The sequence below is a fragment of the Strongylocentrotus purpuratus genome, unplaced genomic scaffold (assembly GCF_000002235.5).
Source record: "Strongylocentrotus purpuratus isolate Spur 01 unplaced genomic scaffold, Spur_5.0 spur5_scaffold_17, whole genome shotgun sequence".
Taxonomy (NCBI): Eukaryota; Metazoa; Echinodermata; class Echinoidea; order Camarodonta; family Strongylocentrotidae; genus Strongylocentrotus; species Strongylocentrotus purpuratus.
In genome coordinates, this window is record NW_022145602.1 from 7,227,513 (window position 1) to 7,248,775 (window position 21,263).

The window sequence follows — 21,263 nt, forward strand, 5'->3', positions numbered from 1 at the left end:
AATGTAGAAAAAATTGAGAAATTCTAAAAATAGAATTTTGATGACATCACACTTCACCACTCTATATGACTCTCCATGCCTAGTATTAGTAAAGTAGTATTACAACAAAAGCAATTTTGTAAGACACACAAAGGGTCTGAAACTACAGAATACATGTCACCCCTATTGGGTTAATAATAAACCCAAATGACACACACCTTTCTGTACACAGATACACACACACAGATTACTCCGTTCATAACCCCTACGCAATCTCCAAGCTGCCCATAGGCGCCTTCAATACAGGGAGCTCGTGTGTCATTATTCCCTGGCTGATTAATTGGTAGGGGTTCCCAAACGTAAACTTGGTCGCCGATATAAACAAGTGTAGACGCACCGAGACGCTCATATACCACTACGATACCACCGCAACTGGATGGTTATACCTCTTATACTCCATGGTTATACACTGAGTGACTCAGTGTGAGGAGTATTAAACAGTGAACTTGGCTTTGTGGAGCAGATGTGTACAAGCCTGCATTTTCTGATTTGGAATTTATTTGCAAACAAGCAAAGGAGATATATTATAGACGTATTGAAGTACCTGATTTACAACGAGTATTGATTTTCGTGGCCAATTTGAGCAGCAGAAACTAGAAAATTTTATCTTGATGGTTGTGATTAATTAACATTTCTGTTCAAATTGTATTTTTGGTTGTGGTGACCTGGAAACTGGATGAATTGTAATTGGATTATTATTCATACACCTCAAAGTTATGGTAAGAATATGAAATCACTTTATTTACATTTTGATATATGTAAATATGTTTGGGATGATATTACTTTGGACATGTAAGTTGTACTTTCATGAAGGATGACATGGTTATCTTTAATAGGCCAAATTACAAAAATAATGTGTTTCTCGTCCAGACTTTAAAAAAAAAAGGAGGAGGCAAAGCATCACTATTTACTATTCTGCAATTTCTTTGCCATTTTTTTCCAAGATGGCTGCATGCTAATTATAGCTGGCCAAGCCTATTTATTCACAGATATTGTGCTATGTGAGTATACTGATGCAATTATGTAATATGTATGACAAAACAAATGATTTGTACCACTTTAGAAGCTATTTAAACAAAATGTATATCACAGGCTTTTTTTTTCTTCTTCTTTTTGGCTTTTTGTTTTGTTTTTTTGTTTCATCTTCTGAATAGTAAATACGATAGTAAAAACAAAAAGGAAGCGGCGGCCAAAAAGGAGGCAGCGGGAAACAGAAACACTTCATTTTTGTTATTTGGCCTTACATGTTTCACTGTACTAGTCTCAATATACTACACGATTGCACCTATTTTTTAAATCAACTCAAATCAACTAAAGGACAGTCAGGGGCAGTTTCAATACCATTTCCAATTACTTGTAGAGATAATCCCGATGGCAGCTATCATACAGCTAAACTCCAATACAAATCATAATGACATTCAGTTCTTGTATAGCGCATATCACATCATATGGTGTCCCTATGCGCTTCCAAAGAGCTTTGGAAATAGTAACCCTAGCTTTGCCTTTAGCTCCGGCAAATGTTATCAGCGGACAGTGCATTTTAAGGAATAACCCTACCAGGTATCCATTTACATGTACCTCACCTGGGTCGTGTGTGGCAAATGTAGATACCAAAGGACATTAGTGCCGCGGCAGGACTCGAACCACAGACCTTGTGATCCACAGTACGGTGACATATCCACTCGACCAAGACACCTCTATCATGATCAGAAATGTACATACATGTAATACTTCATTGTCAAGTTCACACGTATTGCAATAGGTGACAGTCATTGCAAGGCTATTGAAATTGCTTTACCGGTAGTTGAGATTGTGTTATACCGGTACTTGACAGGACATGTTTACATGTCTGTCTTTGACAATAATGTACTGGATAATGGGTAGGCATTCATATTTCACTATAAAAAACTTAGAACCATCTTTACTTCACAAAGAAATATATATTTGAGGATATGATATTTTTTATCCATTGCTACATTTGCATCAATGTAAATGTGTGAGTTACAGAGAGAGAGAGAGAGAGAGAAAGATTGAGAGAGAGAGAGAGAGAGAGAGAGAGAGGGACTGAAGGTGAAATTGAGAGAGAGAGAGAGAGAGAGAAAGGGGGAGTGATAGAAAGGGAGGGAGAGACTCTGGAGGGAGGGAGGGAGGGAGAAAGAGAGTCGAGATAGTCAAACAGAAAATTTGAAGAAAACATGTACATTTTTTCCAAATCGAAATGAACTTCAATTTCTTTTTTAGATCAGATTTTCTATACATTTCATTCAAAGTTTTACGATATGTTTTTTTTTTCTAGAGCCAAGATGATGTTACCTTCAAATTTTTACTTTACAAAGGAATACATATTTTATGATAATGTATTATATATTCATAAATATGTTGCTACATTTGCATCAATGTAACTTTTTTCTCCATCTTAACAAACTTCAGTTTCTATTTCAATTGGATTGTTTGATGTATTTTATTCATAGTTTTGCAATCTGTTTTTTTTCCTCTTTCCAGAGCCAAGATGATGTTACCATCCAATTGCCGTTTGGCGTGGATTGACAACTTTAGTTAAGGACAAGAGAAACAAATTTCAAACAAATGTAAGTACATAATTATACGTAATAATTGTATGCTTGACTAATTTGGAATATGTACATGTACATGTAGATGGGCCATTCCATGAGAAGAAGGACATGACATCAAAAAAAGAAATGTACCTCTTATGTTAATTCTTTGATTTATCACTAACCTTATGCCATGGATGTTCATAAAACATTAGGGCCTTTCAAATTCAATACAATTTATTTTTCATTTTTGTTGATTTCCTAAGATCTCAAACCATCATCAAAAACGTACATGTGGGACTGTAGATGGAAAAAAAAACAATTTATTGCAGATTACGCAGGATTCTTGTAATATTTTTTCCTGAAAATTTCGCTAAATTGAAAAAGATGAATATATTTCCATATTTTAAGCCTTTTCTAAGGGGTCCTGGGATATTTAATCTATTACATAGGGGTGAAAATGGCCTCCGGACAAAATGTAACGCGAGTTACCGTAGCGTGAGTTACCGACATATTTGCTTCCTGCATTTTACTAGTCCATTGTTTCTTATCTTTAATATTGTGATCTTATACTAGTAAGTCTCCACCTACTATCAACGTAGGAAAGATTTTGTCAAGATTGTCTAGTATGAGGAGACTTTGCCAAAAGAGGGTCTCATAGAATTGACCATGTCCTTTTTTTGTAACGCGAGTTACCAAAATTCAATAATCCAAGAATCTAAAAATGTTTGTTCTTCAATTTTCTTTTTTGTTTCATTCAGTTGTTCTATATCTACCCTGTCCATGTTTGAAAAAAGTATCTTGCAGATCCTAGCAGTTCTAAAGATATAGGCACATTATCGTGTCAATGTACCCATTAGGTGTAACGCGAGTTACCATGGAATGGCCCAGATGCAAATTTAGTGTAGAAGGTGTAAGGTCTTGGGTATAATGGCTCTCCAACTTGACCTTCAAGTTCAAGTTCGTTTATTTAGTTCGTTTATTTATTTCATTTCCATAAAAAACACAGCAAATGCAAATAAACATACAAGTATAAATACATACAAGGAATGGTCAGTTATTACAATAGTTTAAAATGAAATTGGAGAACATAGGAAAGGCCCATGGTGGCTTTGTATAAAAAGTTCCCCGAATATTATAATTTATATTATTTATATTATTGAGCATATATGAGTTCGAGATATCACAAAATATAGCGATAAACACAAAATACAGCAATAAATACAATATAAAGACAAAAAACTACAAACATATGTATGAAATAATCTAAAATTGGAGGCGGGGGGGGGGGGGGGGCAAAAAGGTTTGGAAGGTAAATTTAACGGTACTCAGAATAAAAGGTCTGTTTCATTTTTGTTTTAAATATTGAACTGTTTTTATAAAAGCGGAGGACTTGAGGAAGAGTGTTCCATATGTTTGGCAAAGTATTTCTTACTGATTTTTTAGAAAATGAACTTTTTACTTTCCATAAATGAAACGTGTTACAAAGCCGAGTATTGTGAGTATGAATTTGGTTATTGATCAAAAATATGGAGGATATTCTTTTTGGAAGTATATTTTGAAAAAAATAAAAACCAATTAGTGCAGTATGGTATTTGAACAAATCAAAAACATTTAGGGTTTTTAAACGAAGAAATAACGGAGCAGAGTGGGCATAATAATCACTACCTGTACAAATACGTAGAGCCTTCTTTTGTAATTTTGAACAATGTATTTTGTTATTTTGCGAAGCCATGACAAGCAGGGTTTCTGGATAAGTTATATATATGCAGTGAATCCAGCGATGTACAGGAGATTGGGCCGAGTTCTTGATTTTCACTGGATATCAACCGTGAAATATCATTTTAAATGCAAAGATTGACACCAGGGCTACACTTGTATTTTTCAAATCTTTTTGTTGAGAAAATATAATTTGCATTTGTCTGGATATGGGTGGATCGGAACAAATGCAGTAGTGACTGTCTGATTGGATGTCATTGTCAGTTGTGGATGGAAGGTGACGAATTTGTGGTAATTTGAAAGAAATGGAGGGAGGGGAATGTGTGTGTGATTGTGAAAGTGTGTGATTGAGAGTTAGAGAGAGAAAGAGAAAGAGAGAGAGAGAGAGAGAGAGAGAGAGAGAGAGAGAGAGAGGGAGAGAGAGAGAGAGAGAAAGAGGGAGTGATAGAAAGCGAGGGAGAGACTCTGGACGGAGGGAGGGAGGGAGAAAGAGATTTGAGATAGTCAAACAGAAAACTTGAAGAAAATGAGAGAAAGAGATGTATAAGGATTATGAAAAGCCTAGAGACTACTACCTGGTAGATAGAAGGAGAGAGCGGGAAAGAGAGACAGAGCAGACCAGAGGTGATGGACAGACAGACATACATGCAGTACAGACATACAGCCAGACAGACGGACAGACAGACAGACGGACTGCAGAGGTACTTGACCCTCACAAGGAAACATTACCCCACCAACAATCTAAAAAAAGACAAAAACAATTAAATTGAAAAAATAACCCAAACCATAATCCCCCATCGACTAATTGGCATTCCACTCCATGATCTCATCCTTTGTCCCAACGAGCTTTCATGGTAGTCATCCCATTAATTAATGGGATTGTTAATATCATTAATCGCTTATCATCAAACCTAGGGGACGATGCGCGACCGGTCAGATTTGACCGCAAGTGGCATTAGCTGCGGGGAGATGATTGATGATTCGTCCTGCAAATATTGCACATTTGTTGACCATGTGTTGTGATGGGGTTGGCATTATTAATAAGGTTTGATGTTAAATATTGGTTTATCCATTTTTGTTTTGTTTTGTTTGTATTTAAATGAGTGGGTCCAATGAGAGATATATTGTTAGTTCAGAGCCAGAAGGGGGTTAACTCTGTGTCTTAAATTATGCCCTTCTTGCTCTCAATAGATAATATGGTAAATATATAACGAACTTTTATGTGAAGAGAGAGAGAGGAAATAAGGCATGAGAGTCAGAAGGGGGTTTCCCTTCATGTTTATAAAAGGATGGATGTAGGTTAATGTGGGAACCAGGCTCAGGGAGATTCTGATAAAGAGAGGGGGAAAGATAAGGAAAGAGCAGAGAGAGAGAAAGAGAGAGAAAGATAGATGGAGAGAGAGGGAGAGAGAAAAAGAAAAGAGAAGAGAGACGGAGAGATAAATAGATAGAGAGAGAGAGAGAGAGAGAGATGAAGTTAGATGGAAGGAGAGAGAGAGAGGGGGGGGGGGGTGGAAGAGGGAAGAGGAGAAAGAAAGAGAATGAGAATGAGGAAGGGAGGGGAGAAAGAGAGAGGGATATAAAGAGAGAGAGAGAGAGGGAAAGGGAAGAGAGAGATCGAGCGAGATATACATGTACATGTAGATAGATAGATGGAGAGAGAGAGAGGGAGAAAGAAAGGTGATGATCTGCACTTTCTGAACCAGCCATGCATGAGAAATGAGAAGCAAAAGCTCAGCCAAGCCAAACCAAGAAAAACATCTACAGCCGCTAGACCGGAGCTGGTCGGTGGAAAACTATTGCTAAAGTCCAATCCGTATTACTTGCTCCCTCTGGCTCTCCTTGCCAATGCCAATGTCAACGTCTACCAGAGAGAGGGTTTCTTGGAAAGAAACCCCAAGACTCTTGGGAAGTGACCTTGACTGTAGTTCCTTCGCACGCACTTTCTCAGAAAATGGAGGAAAGGGTGTGGAAACTATGTAAAGAGAAGGTTGAGTTCTAGGAGGACGTGAAAAATAATTTGTGAGCGTCAGCATTGTATTATGCACGTGTGGAAGAACATCAGACAACAAATGTTCCCTGAAAAGCATGGCTATTCAAATGCCTTTATTCTAAATATGGCATGTAACATCATACAAAGCGGGACAGATTTTTACGCCATGTGTTCGTGTAGTCCCATATACATCTGTCTGTGTACAGTACTTGTAACTTAACCAAGACTGGGCCAAATTTCTTATCATTTTGATGATTCCAGAACCTTGCAGTACACACCAATACTTACATGTGTATGCTAGATAATCAACTTTTTTTTATCGATTCCATAACGTTTCTTCCACAATGCAATCGCATGACCAGAACTCAACTTTATCTTTAAGTTAGGAGAAGGGTGCAGGAGCAGCAAAGACGAAAGAGGGGTTTTGTGGATTTCTGATGTGTAAGGAGGAATAGGAGGAATGATGAGTGATGTGGAAAAATATTCTCAGAAAAAAGGGGGTAACCCAGTACACTAGGGGAGAGGAGAAGGGGCTTGGGTAGGAGGGTAGCTATAAAAAAAGAGAGGGATTAAAAAGGGTTAATTCATGATGCAATAACGGTACATGCTCTCAGGGAAAGGGGCAGGAGCAAAGGGGGGGGGGGGGGGGGGAGGGGGGAGGGGGGAGGGGGGGGCAGAAAAAAGAGAAAACAGTTGTATATTACCAGTACATTGGTTGGATGAAGAGCAGTTCAACTACAATAGGTGACGTTCTTACTCCTTTCTAAAAATAAAATGTGAATAGAGGGCAGAAGAAAGGGGGCAAAAGCACCCTGTCATAAATTATTCTTATATTTATTTTGGTATTTTGGGGGTATTTTGTATCTTAGTTTTTTTTCCCTCCATAATATCGGACCTTGTAAACATGTGAATCTCATGTTTTGCTTTAATAAAACATTCAAAGAAAAAAAAGAAAGAAGGAGAAATGAAAAGTAGGGGAAGGGGAATGAATTCATGGTAGTTGACATTTTCAAGCTAGCCTGAAATGAAAAAGTCAGAGGAAAGAGGTAAGGGGGGAAGGACGCAATATTAGCCGGGCTTTAGACCCCACTTATGCCCCCTCCCATCTCAGTTTAAGAAGAAAAATACCACAACAGAGAGAGGTAGGAGGAAGAAGGGGAATTCATCTACACACTCCCTTCTCAAGTACGCATACTTTGTTGAGAAAACAACTGCTGCAGGCCAAATGGGTTACCACGAAAGCACTCGAAGTTGTACAACCATTATCAACAACAAGAGGGATAGACAAAAGGTCAAGTAAGGTCATTGAATGACTGGTCATTCATTACCACCACCAATGAACTAATTAACAAGCTATAGCCATCAACTTGGCTTGGCCTGGTTGACCATGGGATGATGTCATTGGAATGGAATGCCTATTGTCTGGAGCTGGTGTGTTTGTTTGAGGAAGGGTTATTTCTTGTTAACGAGTCATTACATGCACTCTGTCAGCGATTGTTGGTAGCAAGCTCTTTGTATTATGTAGGTCTGTTTGTAATTTGGCAATTATTTCTTTGTGTCTATTAATATAGTTTCCAATTCTGAAATTTTGCCAAATCTTTTTTTGTGGTTGTGATCATTAATTTTGATAACACAAAATAGAAATTGTTTTGCTTTCTCAAACCTATCCATCAATGTGATAGGCCTTTGGCTTTGGTTAGTCCAAGACAAATATGTCTCTACGTTATTTCCCTGCTTTCTGTCTGCTCTTATTGTACCATTTTCTTGCCCAAATTCTTTCTTTTCCTCTTACTTTTATTTTCCCCCTCATTCTATCACTCTGTTTTCTTTCTCTGTCTCTTCGCCACCCTCCTGTCTCTGTCTTTCTAACTCTCCTCGACCTCGCTTTTTGTTTTTTATTTCCTTTCTTCTCTGCATCTCTCCACTTTCTCCTCCTTGCTCTCTCACTATGTCTTTTAACTCTGTCTCTCCCTCTCTCTCTCCCTCTCTCTCTATTCCTGTCTCTCTCTCTCTCTTTCTCTGTCTCTGTCTCCCTCTACCCCTCTCTCTCTCCCCCTCTCTCTCTACCCCTTTCTCTCTACCAACCCCTCTCTTTCTACCCCCTCTCTCTCTACCCCCCTCTCTGTACCCCCTCTCCCTCTGTCTCTCTGTCTCCCTCTCTCTCTCTCTCTACCCTTCTCCCTTTCTCTCTCTCTCTCTCTGTTCCCTGTATTGCCTTGATTTCGAGACCATCCTCGGTGCCACAAATCATCCAACATTAATGGGTTTTGGGATGTCAGTTTTTTTGCTAATTACTAATGAGTCATAATGCTAATCATCTATATGAATGGGGAAGTACTCAACTGGTTTTTAACTAGCACAGACAGACCATCTGCTCACAATGTCAAGTGTACAAATCTGTTCACGAACTTAAAGGGAACAATCAAACAATTTGTCATATTGCAAAATGCGAATGTATTTTAGCCATCCGTTGATTTGTGTTGGATATTCAAGAACAATATCAATGGTGAGTGTTGAACAGAGGGAAATAATTATTTCATCATTACTTTATTTCCCCTCCACTAAAATCATATTTTTTTAGTTCATTCAAAGGAATTCCATACCTTGATTACATTTACGATTATTAACACCATTTTTCATGTAAAATCCTGCTTTCCTTTTTGGATTCATTAATTGTTTTATTTCAATTTTCACCCTGTATTTTCCAAAGTCATACAGTACATAGTTTACCTAAATAAACATATAAATATATAACAAAGCATTGAAACTAATGCTGTATACCTGCAGTAGTTCGAGTTTTTGCATTTGTTATCTGCTTGTTTACTGTGTTACTGAATAACTGGAGGCCTACATGAATTTTGTAGGTTTTCCCACATTTGAAGGTCACTGACCTATTTCTGTGGTAAATGCAGTTCCTCGCCTACAGACAGTCTGCAGTGTTATGATTTCTATCTTTAGCATTCTCTATCTTCTATCACAAGTTTTATTTCCTCTTGCTTCCCCCTTCTCCTTTACTCTGTTCCAATCTTGTCAGCCTGCTACAAGTGTATGTGTATTTTGCTTTGAAAAGTGAAATCCACAAATAGATAACTTTAAAGAGAAGGTTGAGTTCTGGGAAGAGGTGAAAAATAATTTGTGAGCGTAATAATTCTTATTATGCAAGTGTGGAAGATCATCAGATAAGACATGTTCCCTGAAAAACATGGCTCTTCAAATGCCTTTATATTCGAAATATTTCAGTAACATCGTAAAACTCGGGGGGTAGGATTTTTACACCACGTGTTCGTGTAGTCCCATATACATCTTTCTGTGTACAGTGTTTGTAACTTTACCAAGACTTGGCCAAATTTCTTATCATTTTGATGATTCTAGAACCTTGCAATACACACAAATTCTTATATGCTAGATGATCAACCTTTTTAGTCAATTCCACACCGTTTCTTTCACAATGCAATCGCATGACCAGAACTCAACTTCATCTTTAAGACCCTGTATCTTTTGAGCTCTGTGAACATACATATGAAATGTAGGTTACGAACATGGGGTCTGCCAATTTTATCCTCATTTGACGCAGAAAAGTTCAGGTTGACAGATAGGGCATACCTGCACATATTCTCTTGCTCGAACACCACCTGCCAAATATTTTTGGTTGGCATTATGCTCCATGATGATTAATAGGTAAATGGTTATCGATGAAGTTGGATTCAATGGCTTGCAACTTGTCACGTTTTCCTTGAATGAAAGAGGTACATTGTATGAAGTTGTAAGCTATAACGGAAATTGCTAATAAATCATGACGTGAGATACTAACATTCCAGTGATCATGTACTTAACGAGAGAGAGAGAGAGAGAGAAAGAGAGAGAGAGAGAGAGAGAGAGAGAAATCAGAACATACGCTGATACACTTTCAGAGATGTCGATCACGTTAACCCTCTTGTTCCTAATCAACCCTCCACAATACTGCTCTTAGCAAGAAGAAGTCCTCATCTAGCATTGAAAGGGCTTTAGATAGCCAGAAGCAGCGAAGATGATACACTTATCTCTGGCCAAACAATGGGGGCGTATGTCCCAAGACTATTGTCACGTAACTGTTCATTGTCACGTAGGACCTTGAATCATCCTCTTTGACTACCGTAGTTTTTGTCTCCGTAGTGGCTCTTCAGAGACCGGTTGAAAGGGATCGTGATGGATGTCTGGGCTTTATTATGCAATACTCCCCATCATGTGTAGTCTTTGCACCAAGGCTTTCACTATTAGTTTTGACGTTTTTAGCACACCACCTTAAAACTAGAAAACTTTTGTGACTTGAAACTTTCGTGAATTGTGGACAACTATTTCCATGGCAAGAAACTGCGGCAAAAATTTTACGTTGTGTCAATTGTGATACAATAATTTTGCGGCATGAAACTTTTTAAACGAATATCAACCAATCGCAAAATTGCAAATGCAGAATTGATTGTTTTTTAATAGAGTGTACATGTACATCTGTACCACCAGCACCTACATGTATGAAGCAAGATTTCAATGCCTTCCACATCATTTTACAAATATAATTAAAATCTATAATTTTTCACTTGGGAATACTGAATATCATCAATAAAAATTATTATCAGTGGCTGGCGGCAAGACTAGATGGATTCATACAGAAGTGTCTGCGTACGTGATGCAGTGGGCACTTCAATCGCATGAGTGACCTCAGTGTCAAAAATAGAAGACGGCCAGCAGGGGGGCTCGAGATGGTCAAGACTCGTTTGCGTTCTTCTCGTCCTCTTCTTGATTCTTATAAATGAGGTTGGCTGGTCAGAGCCGGCTAATTATCATTTTTAATAAGTAGTTTGCATGTGAACATGTCGTGAGATTCTCGGCTAGTTCTGAGTCGCAGTCGTAATTCTGTGGCAGATGAACAAAAATTTTGACAGGTCTGATAGTAGGGCAAATAGCTTTCAAATTTCAGGAATGATTTTGAAACTTGAAATTTGACACAAAGCCCCATAAATTGGTGGAATTATTTGAATTCATATATTCATTATATTGTTGTTGTTGTTGTTGTTGTTTTTTTTTTTTTTTGGGGGGGGGGGGAACTTGGGCTCTCATTTTCATTTAAGAGTTCTTTTTAAAGTTGAGTGATTTGGGGACACTTGATTCTTTACCAACCCTTTTTCTTTTCTTTTTCTTTGTATCCCTTCAACAGTGCAAGATATTTGGGCTGCAAGAATGGAAAAAAATAGCCATAGATTTTTTTCAAATTTGTCCCCAAACTTTGTTAAAAAGTCCAATCTCCATTGAGATTACATTCTTTTTTATTCAAAATCTCTAGAGCAACTTCGATCTGGCGCTGCTCAGTGGCTGCCGGGCTCACAATCAATTTAATTGGGCAAAAAGAATTTCCACTTTCGGTTTAACTTAATACAATTTGGAGTGGACTTTAAAAGATTATTATTATTATTATTTTTATTACATGTATCTAAAGAGTTATTAACTTGCTCTTGCAAATGTACATGCACTCGGTACATATTGCTTCATAAAAGCAAAGGTCTGTGATTAAGACTATTTCAAGATAGCTAGTCTAGCGCACTCGCACTCCAGTCTATTGCTAATTTGTTTGTTATGTAATCGCTCAAGGCCTCCACCATCATCATCGTTACAGGGAGGCTGGCCAGGGGAGACAAACGTGTGCGCTCTCTCCGTACCGGTATTGATTTATTGCCACGAGCCAAGACGGGAACGACTTGTATGTTCGTTAAAAGTGACCTTGAATCGCTGATGTGTTAGTAAATTATAAAGCTGTGTGCGTGATACAGTTTCCCCTTGCTCCAGATACATGAATAATTAGAACATCTGTTTCTAATGGTCAGTTGATTATGTACATGTAGTTACAGTGGTTATAGATGTGGGATGTTCTGTAGCTCAGATATTGGAATGATATACCGTACATGCAGTACGCTACGAATACCTTTGACATAGCAATACTGATACGTAACAAAGGTATATCTGTATGAGAAAACATCAGAGGACTGTTCGTTATGAAGCAGAAGAAGAGGTAACAGTTCTTCAAAGATGCTTGCTCTGTGAGGCAGTGATTCAACAGAAGTTCTTGATCTAGAAACTCACAGAGCGGAATTTGTTGAGAACAGTTTTCAGTGTATGGCAGAAGACGATATTCACTCGTAGAAGCCGTTCAGAGCCTGCATGCTACTGCACATAACTGTTGCCCAGAATTTTATCGTCCATCCTCCATACATCTTTCGTGTTTCGTCTTTCACATACGCACTGTTGAGGCTATCAATAGCTTCACTGTTTATCAGTTACCAAACTGTCCAGTGATTTTTTAAAGCATCCTCTTGCTTTGAGGGCATGGCCATTTCTAATGCTTTAGTGATGAGGAGAACTCGGGAGATACACCTCTAGTCATCTACATCTCTGTAAATGAGCCACTTTGAATCAGATTTGAACATCTTAACTTTCCACCAGGCACCAGTATCATCCATTGAATTGTGAGGATAGATCTTCACCCCTCTAGGCTCAAAGGGGAAAGTGAAAACACTTTAAGAGGAAACTTTCTTCCAAGACAAAGTGACATTTATCAAGAGTTCTCTGATATTTAGAAGTTTTATACTGAAAGCAGAATTTTGAGGATGTGATTTTTTTAAATTTAAGAAATACGATTTGATTCACATTTGTGATACAGATCTCATTGTTGCTGACATCGCTAAACCTCCTAAACATTTATTTTGTGCCGAGGACTATGTAAATAAACTCTTCCTTGCCTCATATTGTACCTTGAAGGGTGAACAAATTATCATTCCTCATAAAGAATTATCTCTCTGAAAAGGTGGATCTCCAATGGTCTTTTATTGTCCGTCTCCTTCCGTTAAGAATGAAAGACACAGCTTCATTGTTTAATGTCCTTAAAACGGCTTAGCGATCAATACAGCAATGTCAGATCGTGTTTGTGTATTGCATGTACATGTTGAATAGCACTTTTTGCAGAGACCAGCACCTTCTTCTTGCATTATAACGGAGGAAGGATTCCGGAGTGGACGTCATCATGCGGACCTGTCTGTGATATAAGGAAGTTACATCGATATATACTCCTCTGAAAATTGAGACTGTGCTTACAATTGGATGAGCTTTGCCAAACCAAATGCTAAGTGAAATACTGGATTAATTCTTGTTCCTACATGTAATTGATCCGGTTTACTTTGAATGTTAGTGTGATAGACATGACTCAAACTTCTGCAACTTTGAGCGTTTGAGCATGGCTCACATATTGGGTTACCCTGTTCAATGGAAGTGTGGAGATACTTCTGAATCCATACTCTGTTGGGGTTTGACAATGTCTTTGGTTTTGATTTAATCTGGAAATAGTCACCGGAACATACTTTGGCACATCACATGTCGTTTGAAAACGCAAGAAGACAAGAATCTTGCCATCACAGTATCGTTTCTTGCAGACTTGATCTGCCAAGACTTAAGTTACAGGTGGGCTATAGCCTACACATACAAATACACGGACACCTTATTCTTCAAGTGAGCTAGAAACTCTTGATCATCATGTTAGCGAATGTGGCGTACGTGTACAACACCACGCTCCCCTCGTGGTGCGGGTCGTTGAGACCGAAGGAGCTGTTGAAGGTGACCGAGACTCCGGGGACGTTCCTCGGTCTCAGTCTTACGGATAAACTCCATTTCCAGTATATCGTGTCAACGGCAGAACCTCAAGGTAGGAAACAGGGATATCAGCAGTGGCGTACGTTTTTCATCTGAAGATGCGAGTTTCATACTTTTTGTTTCTGTCTCTTAATCTCTTTGTACTTGATTTATGGCACTAATTATGTTTTCTTCAGTTTTAATTGGAATTATATTCTCTGTAGCCTCTTTCACCTTCACTCCTTCTCTTGTCTGTTCTGTCTCTCAGACTCTCTCTCTCTCTCTCCCACTCTCTCACACTTTCTACTTTTATTTCACTCTCAAGTTTCACTGTATAGTCTCTCTGTCTTTTTTTCTCTTTTTTTTTTTTTTTTTTCTCTTTATTTCTCTTTTTTTCTCTCTTTTTCTCTCTTTCCCTCATTCCATCATTTTCATTTTCATTCTTCCACTGTCATTCTCTTCCACTTCATCTTCTTTCGAAAAGAAAAGAAAAACTGAGTACTATTACATGTACATCATTCTATTATTGTACAGATCTCTAATAACAAAACATGTTATTAACAAAACATGTTATTGAGGGCGATTTGTTGCCAACTATAATTTTTTGATAGTTCTTGTACATGTTGTTGAATTGCAAAATGCAGTTGTCCTTCCTGTTTTTTTAAGTGAGTTTGATAGGTATTGCGCAACTTGGGCTTCATAGCAGGTGTTAACAGTCTAGAGGTAATTCCAAAAACAAACAAAACACACATCAAACAAACAGAAAGAAAAACAAAATAAGGAGAGAAAAAAGTGCACATACAGGTTATGTATTTGAATGTTGCTGCACTTTTCTGAGTTCTTGTGGGTAAAAATATAATTAGTTCATCAATATGTCACCTCTTGGGTAAAATATCCACAAATAACAGCTTATCAGTCAAGAAGAATTGTATGAAAATAAAAAAAAAACATTAACTTATTTTCAAGCAAGAAGAACTGGTCATGTAGCTTTCATGTAGCTTGTTTCATAATGACAATAATAATAATAATAACGAAAAAACACGAACAAACAAACAAAACAATTGTTTTTCTTCAAAAAAGCCATTACAATGATTGAATGATGACTGATTTTCCTTGTCAACAATTATTTTGTCAATCAATCATTTTTAATAATAGCTTTAATTTATCACAGCTTAATCTAAAACTGTCAATCAATTATAGGCTTTGTAGAAGCATTGTCTTCTTGTTGATAACAGTAGTCACCTCAATGGAATGTACAAGCAGCAGGGGGTTTATGAGTGTATTTTGCGTTGTTGTTATCACTTTGTAGATTTTGTAATAGACATGCACATAGTCTCTGCAATCTTGGGGCATTTGTTGAATGATCTGTTTGGTCATATTTGGTCTGTTTGAAAACAAGGGAGTCACACTATTTTTAGAGCTGGCTTGTTTTGCAAAACAATTATCCCAAGATAAAATATAGTGATAAGAAAATGTAGGCGTATTTGCCTAAATTGTATGCATACATGTACATGTATATGTGTGCTGTTATTTAATAGTTTGTTGTACATATTAAAAGGCCTCCTCCTACACGTATATGTACCCGTTCTCTATCCGTCTGTCTGTCTCTTTCTGTCTGTCTCTGTCCGTCTCTCTCTGTCTGTGCGTGTGTGTGTCTCTCTCTCTGTCTCTGTCTCTGTCTGTCTCTCTCTCTCTCTCTATGTACATGTATTTATCCCTCTCTGAATTTTTCTCCAAGCTCTAAGTTGCACTGGCAATATATGTCATATAAATGTCATATAAATGTATCCACTCTAGTCTCTACTAAACTGTAGACCGCTCATCACACCCTCAGTCACTTTTCAATACAGGTGTGAATGTCACCAAATAAAGTTAATATTATGTGTACATTGCGGTGTAGTGGTATTTGTACATATGAACAATTGTTAATGTTTGGTTTGTAAAAGTGAAACATACAATCAAAGTGCAATTATTATGTACAGGTACATTGTACATGTACATGTACACAATATCCAGGAAGAACTGTACTGTCATTTTCAAGGTCAAACACATAAGCCACTACCTTCCACAGCCTACATGTACTAATTGTCTAGTTATATCAGTTTTTGTCTGGTTTTGTTTACTTTTTGTATGCTCAGTCAGTCTGAAACCTCAAATCAATATTTAGTTGGAGTAATCAGACCTAAGTCCTATTCTAGAGGCGCAAACCTTTGTCCGTCTCTATGCGTAAGATACCGGTAGTGTCTTTAGTGGGGAGACTTTGCAGACTGCACGGTCTACTGCACACCATAGGCCTCTGTACTATACATGTACAGTAGCTGCTCGTGACAGTGACACAGCCGTAGCTGTTCTTATTTACGTTTTTTCATTGTTTTCCCTAAAATTTTCTATGTACATGTATAAACATTGTGAAGTAAAACCTCTTGAGAGTTGAGGTTACCATCATATTTTCATTCGTGCCATCATGAGAAAAATATGAATGAAAACAAAAGTTGAAATGTAAAGTTGTGACAGACAGCTTTGAGGCTCCATGGGATTCTGTCAAACTGACAAACTAGAGTCTGTGCGTGCAGACTATTAAAGTGAGACTGTTGCATCAGGTGTTATGGCAAGGTTGTGGGTAAGGTGTGTAGAAGATGTAGATGTAGTGAATCCTATTCTTGGTTGAGAAAATAGAATCTGGTTTAAAGGGACTTGGTAACATTGTTCAGATGAGAGATAGTGGTGCTAAGGTAGTGACTTCAATGCTAGATGTACAATTAAAGATAATCTGAAAATTTGAGTGAAAACGGACCATTATTCATAGTACAAATCAAGAAAAACTGATCTGATCGATTCCTTAATTCTCCCAACTATATTATTACAATTTAATTACATTTTAGGTGAATGGAAATCGTCACAAAGCAATAAAATGGCTCTACATTCCATTCCAGACATTTAAGTGTTGACAGATTTTTTATAGCCTGTTTTATGTCTTTTTTTTCATGGAAAAATGGTTGGGAAAATTAAAAAATGGTTGGGAGAATTTAATGATAATCACGGTCAGAGGGTGTCATACATCGACTCATTCAAAGAAAACTATAGATATCTTCGTGGTTTGAAGAAAAAATCAGGGTTTTTTTGCATGTCAGAGGGTTAGTACAGTAGAAGGAATATAGTAAGTAACATTTTATACAAAAATTAAGCAATTTTTTCATCAACCTTCAACAATGTTACCAAGTCACTTTAATTGTACTTCTTCTGGCAAGGTAGCTTCCAAATCCTCAAAGAGTCTTGAAACTACCAAATTACGGACATGATGGGGGATTGTACATGTACATGTTATGTCTGGACGTTCAACCAAAAATAAAGCCATCACTTCTTCCCTTGTCCTTTGGATTGTTACAAAAAGTATTCATCAAAATAGCACTTGCAAGTTGCAAGTAGCGATCGTTAATATTTGTCCTCTATTAAAGGTAAAGACCAGTTATGGTCATGCGATTGCATTGTGAAAGAAACGCTGTGGAATCGATCAGAAAAGGTTGATCATCTAATGTAGCATCTAGCATCTGCAAGGTTCTGGAATCATCAAAATAATAAGAAATTTGGCCCATTCTTCGTAAAGTTACAAGCACTATACACAGAAAGATGTATATGGGACTACCCTATATCTCTCACAGACCATGAGAGAAACAAATTTACCAAATATATGAATTAGTAGGTGTTTTCCCGGCAAATTTGTTATCATCATATATTAGTCAAAACATATTCTTTTACATGATTGGTAATAAGAGCTTCCATTTCATTTTTTGAAATTGGGGCGTTTCCAATACTGGTCTTTACCAATATTGTCTAACATAACATACATCTACATGTCTTGACCTTTTTTGACCATTTTTTTTACCTTTGCTAATTGCTAGTCTCTTTTACCAGTCTAATGTATTGTCTATGGATGTGGTCAGCCAGATTGTGGCTCGTATGGTCAGTCATGTGTCATCAGTGGCATGAAGTCATTTGAATGGAATGTTGACCAGTGGTCAGAGGTGAAGACCATATCAACATGAGGATGGTATCAATTACTGATTTATATTTTAAGAAGTTCAAGAAATTCCATTGGTATTACATCACTCATTAACAATGTCAGCCTACTCTCAAATTTTATTTTAGCATATGTGAGAAATCTTGTTCCATAGAAATTGTAATTTTTTCCCAAGACCACTTTTTCTATTGGAATTTACAATTACAGAACTAGACTGCCAGACAGATATTTCTTGTAGTTGTACATTAATACGTTTTACTTGTAGGCCTAAATGTACATGTAAATGTTGTACTCCAGATTAATGTTATTGCACATGAATTCTCCTTAAAAATAGATTTTGACATTGCAAATATATTAAATTCCTTTTTTTTTCTTTTTTCTTTTTTTTTTTTGGGGGGGGGGGGGGGGACCCGGGGAAGGGATATACATATTAAACTTTAGAGACAAATTTAACAGGTCATCACAGTTTAAGAATTTGAATTCAAATATGGCCCCTTGTTTTACCTTTCATTCAGGGGGGGGGGGGGAGAGGGGTTCAATTTTTATTTCATTTATACTTGCCAATGTACAATGCACTGATTTAATTTTGCTCAATTTGTGAAATTAGAAAGAATATGTATTCCATGGATTGTATGAAGAAGTATTAGGAAACATAATAACAATAGTGATTTACATGTACATCACATTTTTTACACAAATTAGTTCAAATTAGGCTTCTCAATTAGGCTTCACAATTAATGCACACTTCCGTTAAATAATCTTCGGGAAGTTAAACAAATTGACGCATCATTCAACACCCAAATCACCCACATCATAGATTGAAAATTAATTTGGAAAACATTTCTATGAAAAACAGCGCTCGCGGCTATATTCTGGATTTTCCCTACCTGTAGATAAAGGCCCGATCCGTGTTTAATTTTGCAAGATAAACAGATTACAAATCTTCTTACTGTTTGTTTTTCAGAAGTTCAAATTTTGCTTCCTTTTTCAAAATGAAAGCATTTCTTGCCTCATTAAGCGATCATAATTGATATACTATTGCTGCGCATAACTTGGAACAAGTCACTTCCTATCTTTGAGTTCATTATGTACCGCCTTTTCAGAGAGAGAGGTTCAGAGAATGATTTCAAAGGGTGAAAGGGGAAAAAAGGTAACCTGTTTACTCGCAATGTAAACACATATTTCCAAGTAGCCTACATGTACATGCACATGTACTTCATATACTAACTAATACAAACAAAACTAATACAATCAATCTATTAAACACAAGACCAATCTTATTTTGTATTAAAACTATTCACATATTGAATGAAACACTGGACCAATGGTACATTTATTATTTTGGGATGTTTTTCCTGTAATATTCATATAATTCATGTAATGATTATTGTCACATCAGGCACCCTTTCTTTTCAAAATATTACTGTTTAAAAAACAATGTTATTAGTGATTATTAGTGATTACATGTACAGTTTTTTTTTTTTTTTTTTGGGGGGGGGGGGGAGGGGGGGGGGGGGAAGTGTAGCAAACTATTCATTACAATCTCAAGACTATATTTTTTTTTACCAGATTGATGAACAATTGCAAGATATCTGCAAGCATGACATTTATTTTGTGTACAAGTACAACATGTAGATGTTGGATGAGTTTGAAAGTCTCATTTTTAAGTCTTTTTTCTGAACACCCCTGAAAGAAAAATGGATTAACCCGTGTTGCCAATTTGCAACACTATTACAAGTTCAGTGCCCTATCATTGTGACAGGATCCTCGCACACGCACACACGCATTATCTTTAGATTACACGCCCTACTAAACAATTGATGACATCAAGGTTTCAAAGAAATTCAATTACCGTTCGCAAATTGCAGTATTTAAAAGGAGAAGATATTGCTAATGTGCACATTCTAAAATCTTGCCTCTGAGGGCTGGAACATTTTTGTTTAATATTACTCTGGATGAATTTTGGGAACTTCTTAGCTGTTTGTCATGATGTTTGGCATGATGTTTGGTAAGCCTTACTGCTTTTATTTATCTATATTTTTTAAATTGAAGTATATTTGAGAGGAAGAGTTCTATATATAACTACGGGTACAAATGTATTGTGATTTTATCATTAAATGGTTGGCTCTATGCTAGTACTTTTTAAAGAAAACTTAGAAGATGATAAATAATAACATGTAATAGTTGTTTTTCATTTATATTAGAATATGCATGTAAAATTGGGATCATTTGTGCTGAAATGTTAAGCCTGTCCGAAAGAGATTTAAAAACAATAATTCCTTTATGAGTTCATGTAGCATTTTGCCTTGTAACAGATTGCATGTCCTAGCCTTTTACTTTTTAGCTAGTATATTGTGTTTAGTGTATTTAAAAAGAGTAAAATTGGTACAGATTGTGTGAATAAATAAATAAATGATATTATTTGCGAAATACAGTACAAATATTATTGTCAACAAATATTAGTGCACATGTACATGTACAGTACCTGCATTTTGGCAATAGCAAGTACTGTATCAGGAAAAAGAAAAAGTAAAAGAAAAACATATCCATTGAATACATGTCGGTAGCAATATTTACCCAAGGTGTAAATTCCAGTCTCAAAACATACAATGTGTATGTGTGCCAGCTAGAGTGTCTACGTGTACATGTGCACATTGTGATACAGTATTGGTTCTTTATTAAAGCCCCACTGCACTACTTATAGCTACTTGCGCCCTCTATATAGCAAAAATGCCTAATCGGTGCCGGTTAGTCCCCCATGATCCCCTGTTTTTTTATGTTAATTGAGAGCTGATTTGATGAGATAACCACCTGTCAGTGATCTTGTAGGGAGGGAGGCCCCCCCCCCCCCCCCCCTGGCCAAACTAGTACAGATAGGCTTTAAATGTCGCATCATTATCTTCTTGATTGAACCTTATCCGACTTCTGGTTCATTTCGCTCCATGCAATTTGCGGTATTCCAGGATTTCTTCATGCATCGTTAACGCTTCGCACAAAACAAGGAAGCTTTGCGCACATTGTGGCTTACCGAGAAACCAAAGAATATTTCATGCTAAAGCGATCGTCCTCTCAATTATCTGGAGATGTCATTTGATCGGTTCATGTTCGCGAGTCTTCTGGAAATTGTTGTTCTCAGGAACTTTGAATAGTTCATGAGATATATTCAGGTATTTTTAATGAATGACAGGGAGGATTCTCTTGATTTGGGCTATGGATTGTTACTTCTACACACAATAGGGGCACTGTGTGTGTGTGGAAAGGGGTGGGGGGGAAGGGGGGAGGAAAAGTCTGG

The 21,263-nt window shown here is 37.1% G+C and overlaps 1 protein-coding gene across 5 annotated transcripts in view; it reads left to right on the forward strand.

Annotated features, from left to right (window-relative positions):
- The window catches only part of LOC585734 (SAFB-like transcription modulator), a 63,506-nt gene that overhangs the window by 22,281 nt on the left and 19,962 nt on the right, over positions 1–21,263 (forward strand). For 2 of the 5 annotated variants that reach the window (XM_003730739.3, XM_030988590.1), the window contains exon 1: positions 13,718–14,026. In XM_003730739.3, coding sequence (XP_003730787.3) covers positions 13,858–14,026 — 169 coding nt within the window. In that variant the 5' untranslated portion in view covers positions 13,718–13,857. Of the gene's footprint in view, positions 1–260; positions 759–2,541; positions 2,628–13,717; positions 14,027–19,883; positions 19,980–21,263 lie in introns of those variants that run through there. The other 3 variants (XM_030988593.1, XM_030988592.1, XM_030988591.1) reach the window with 3 other exon arrangements.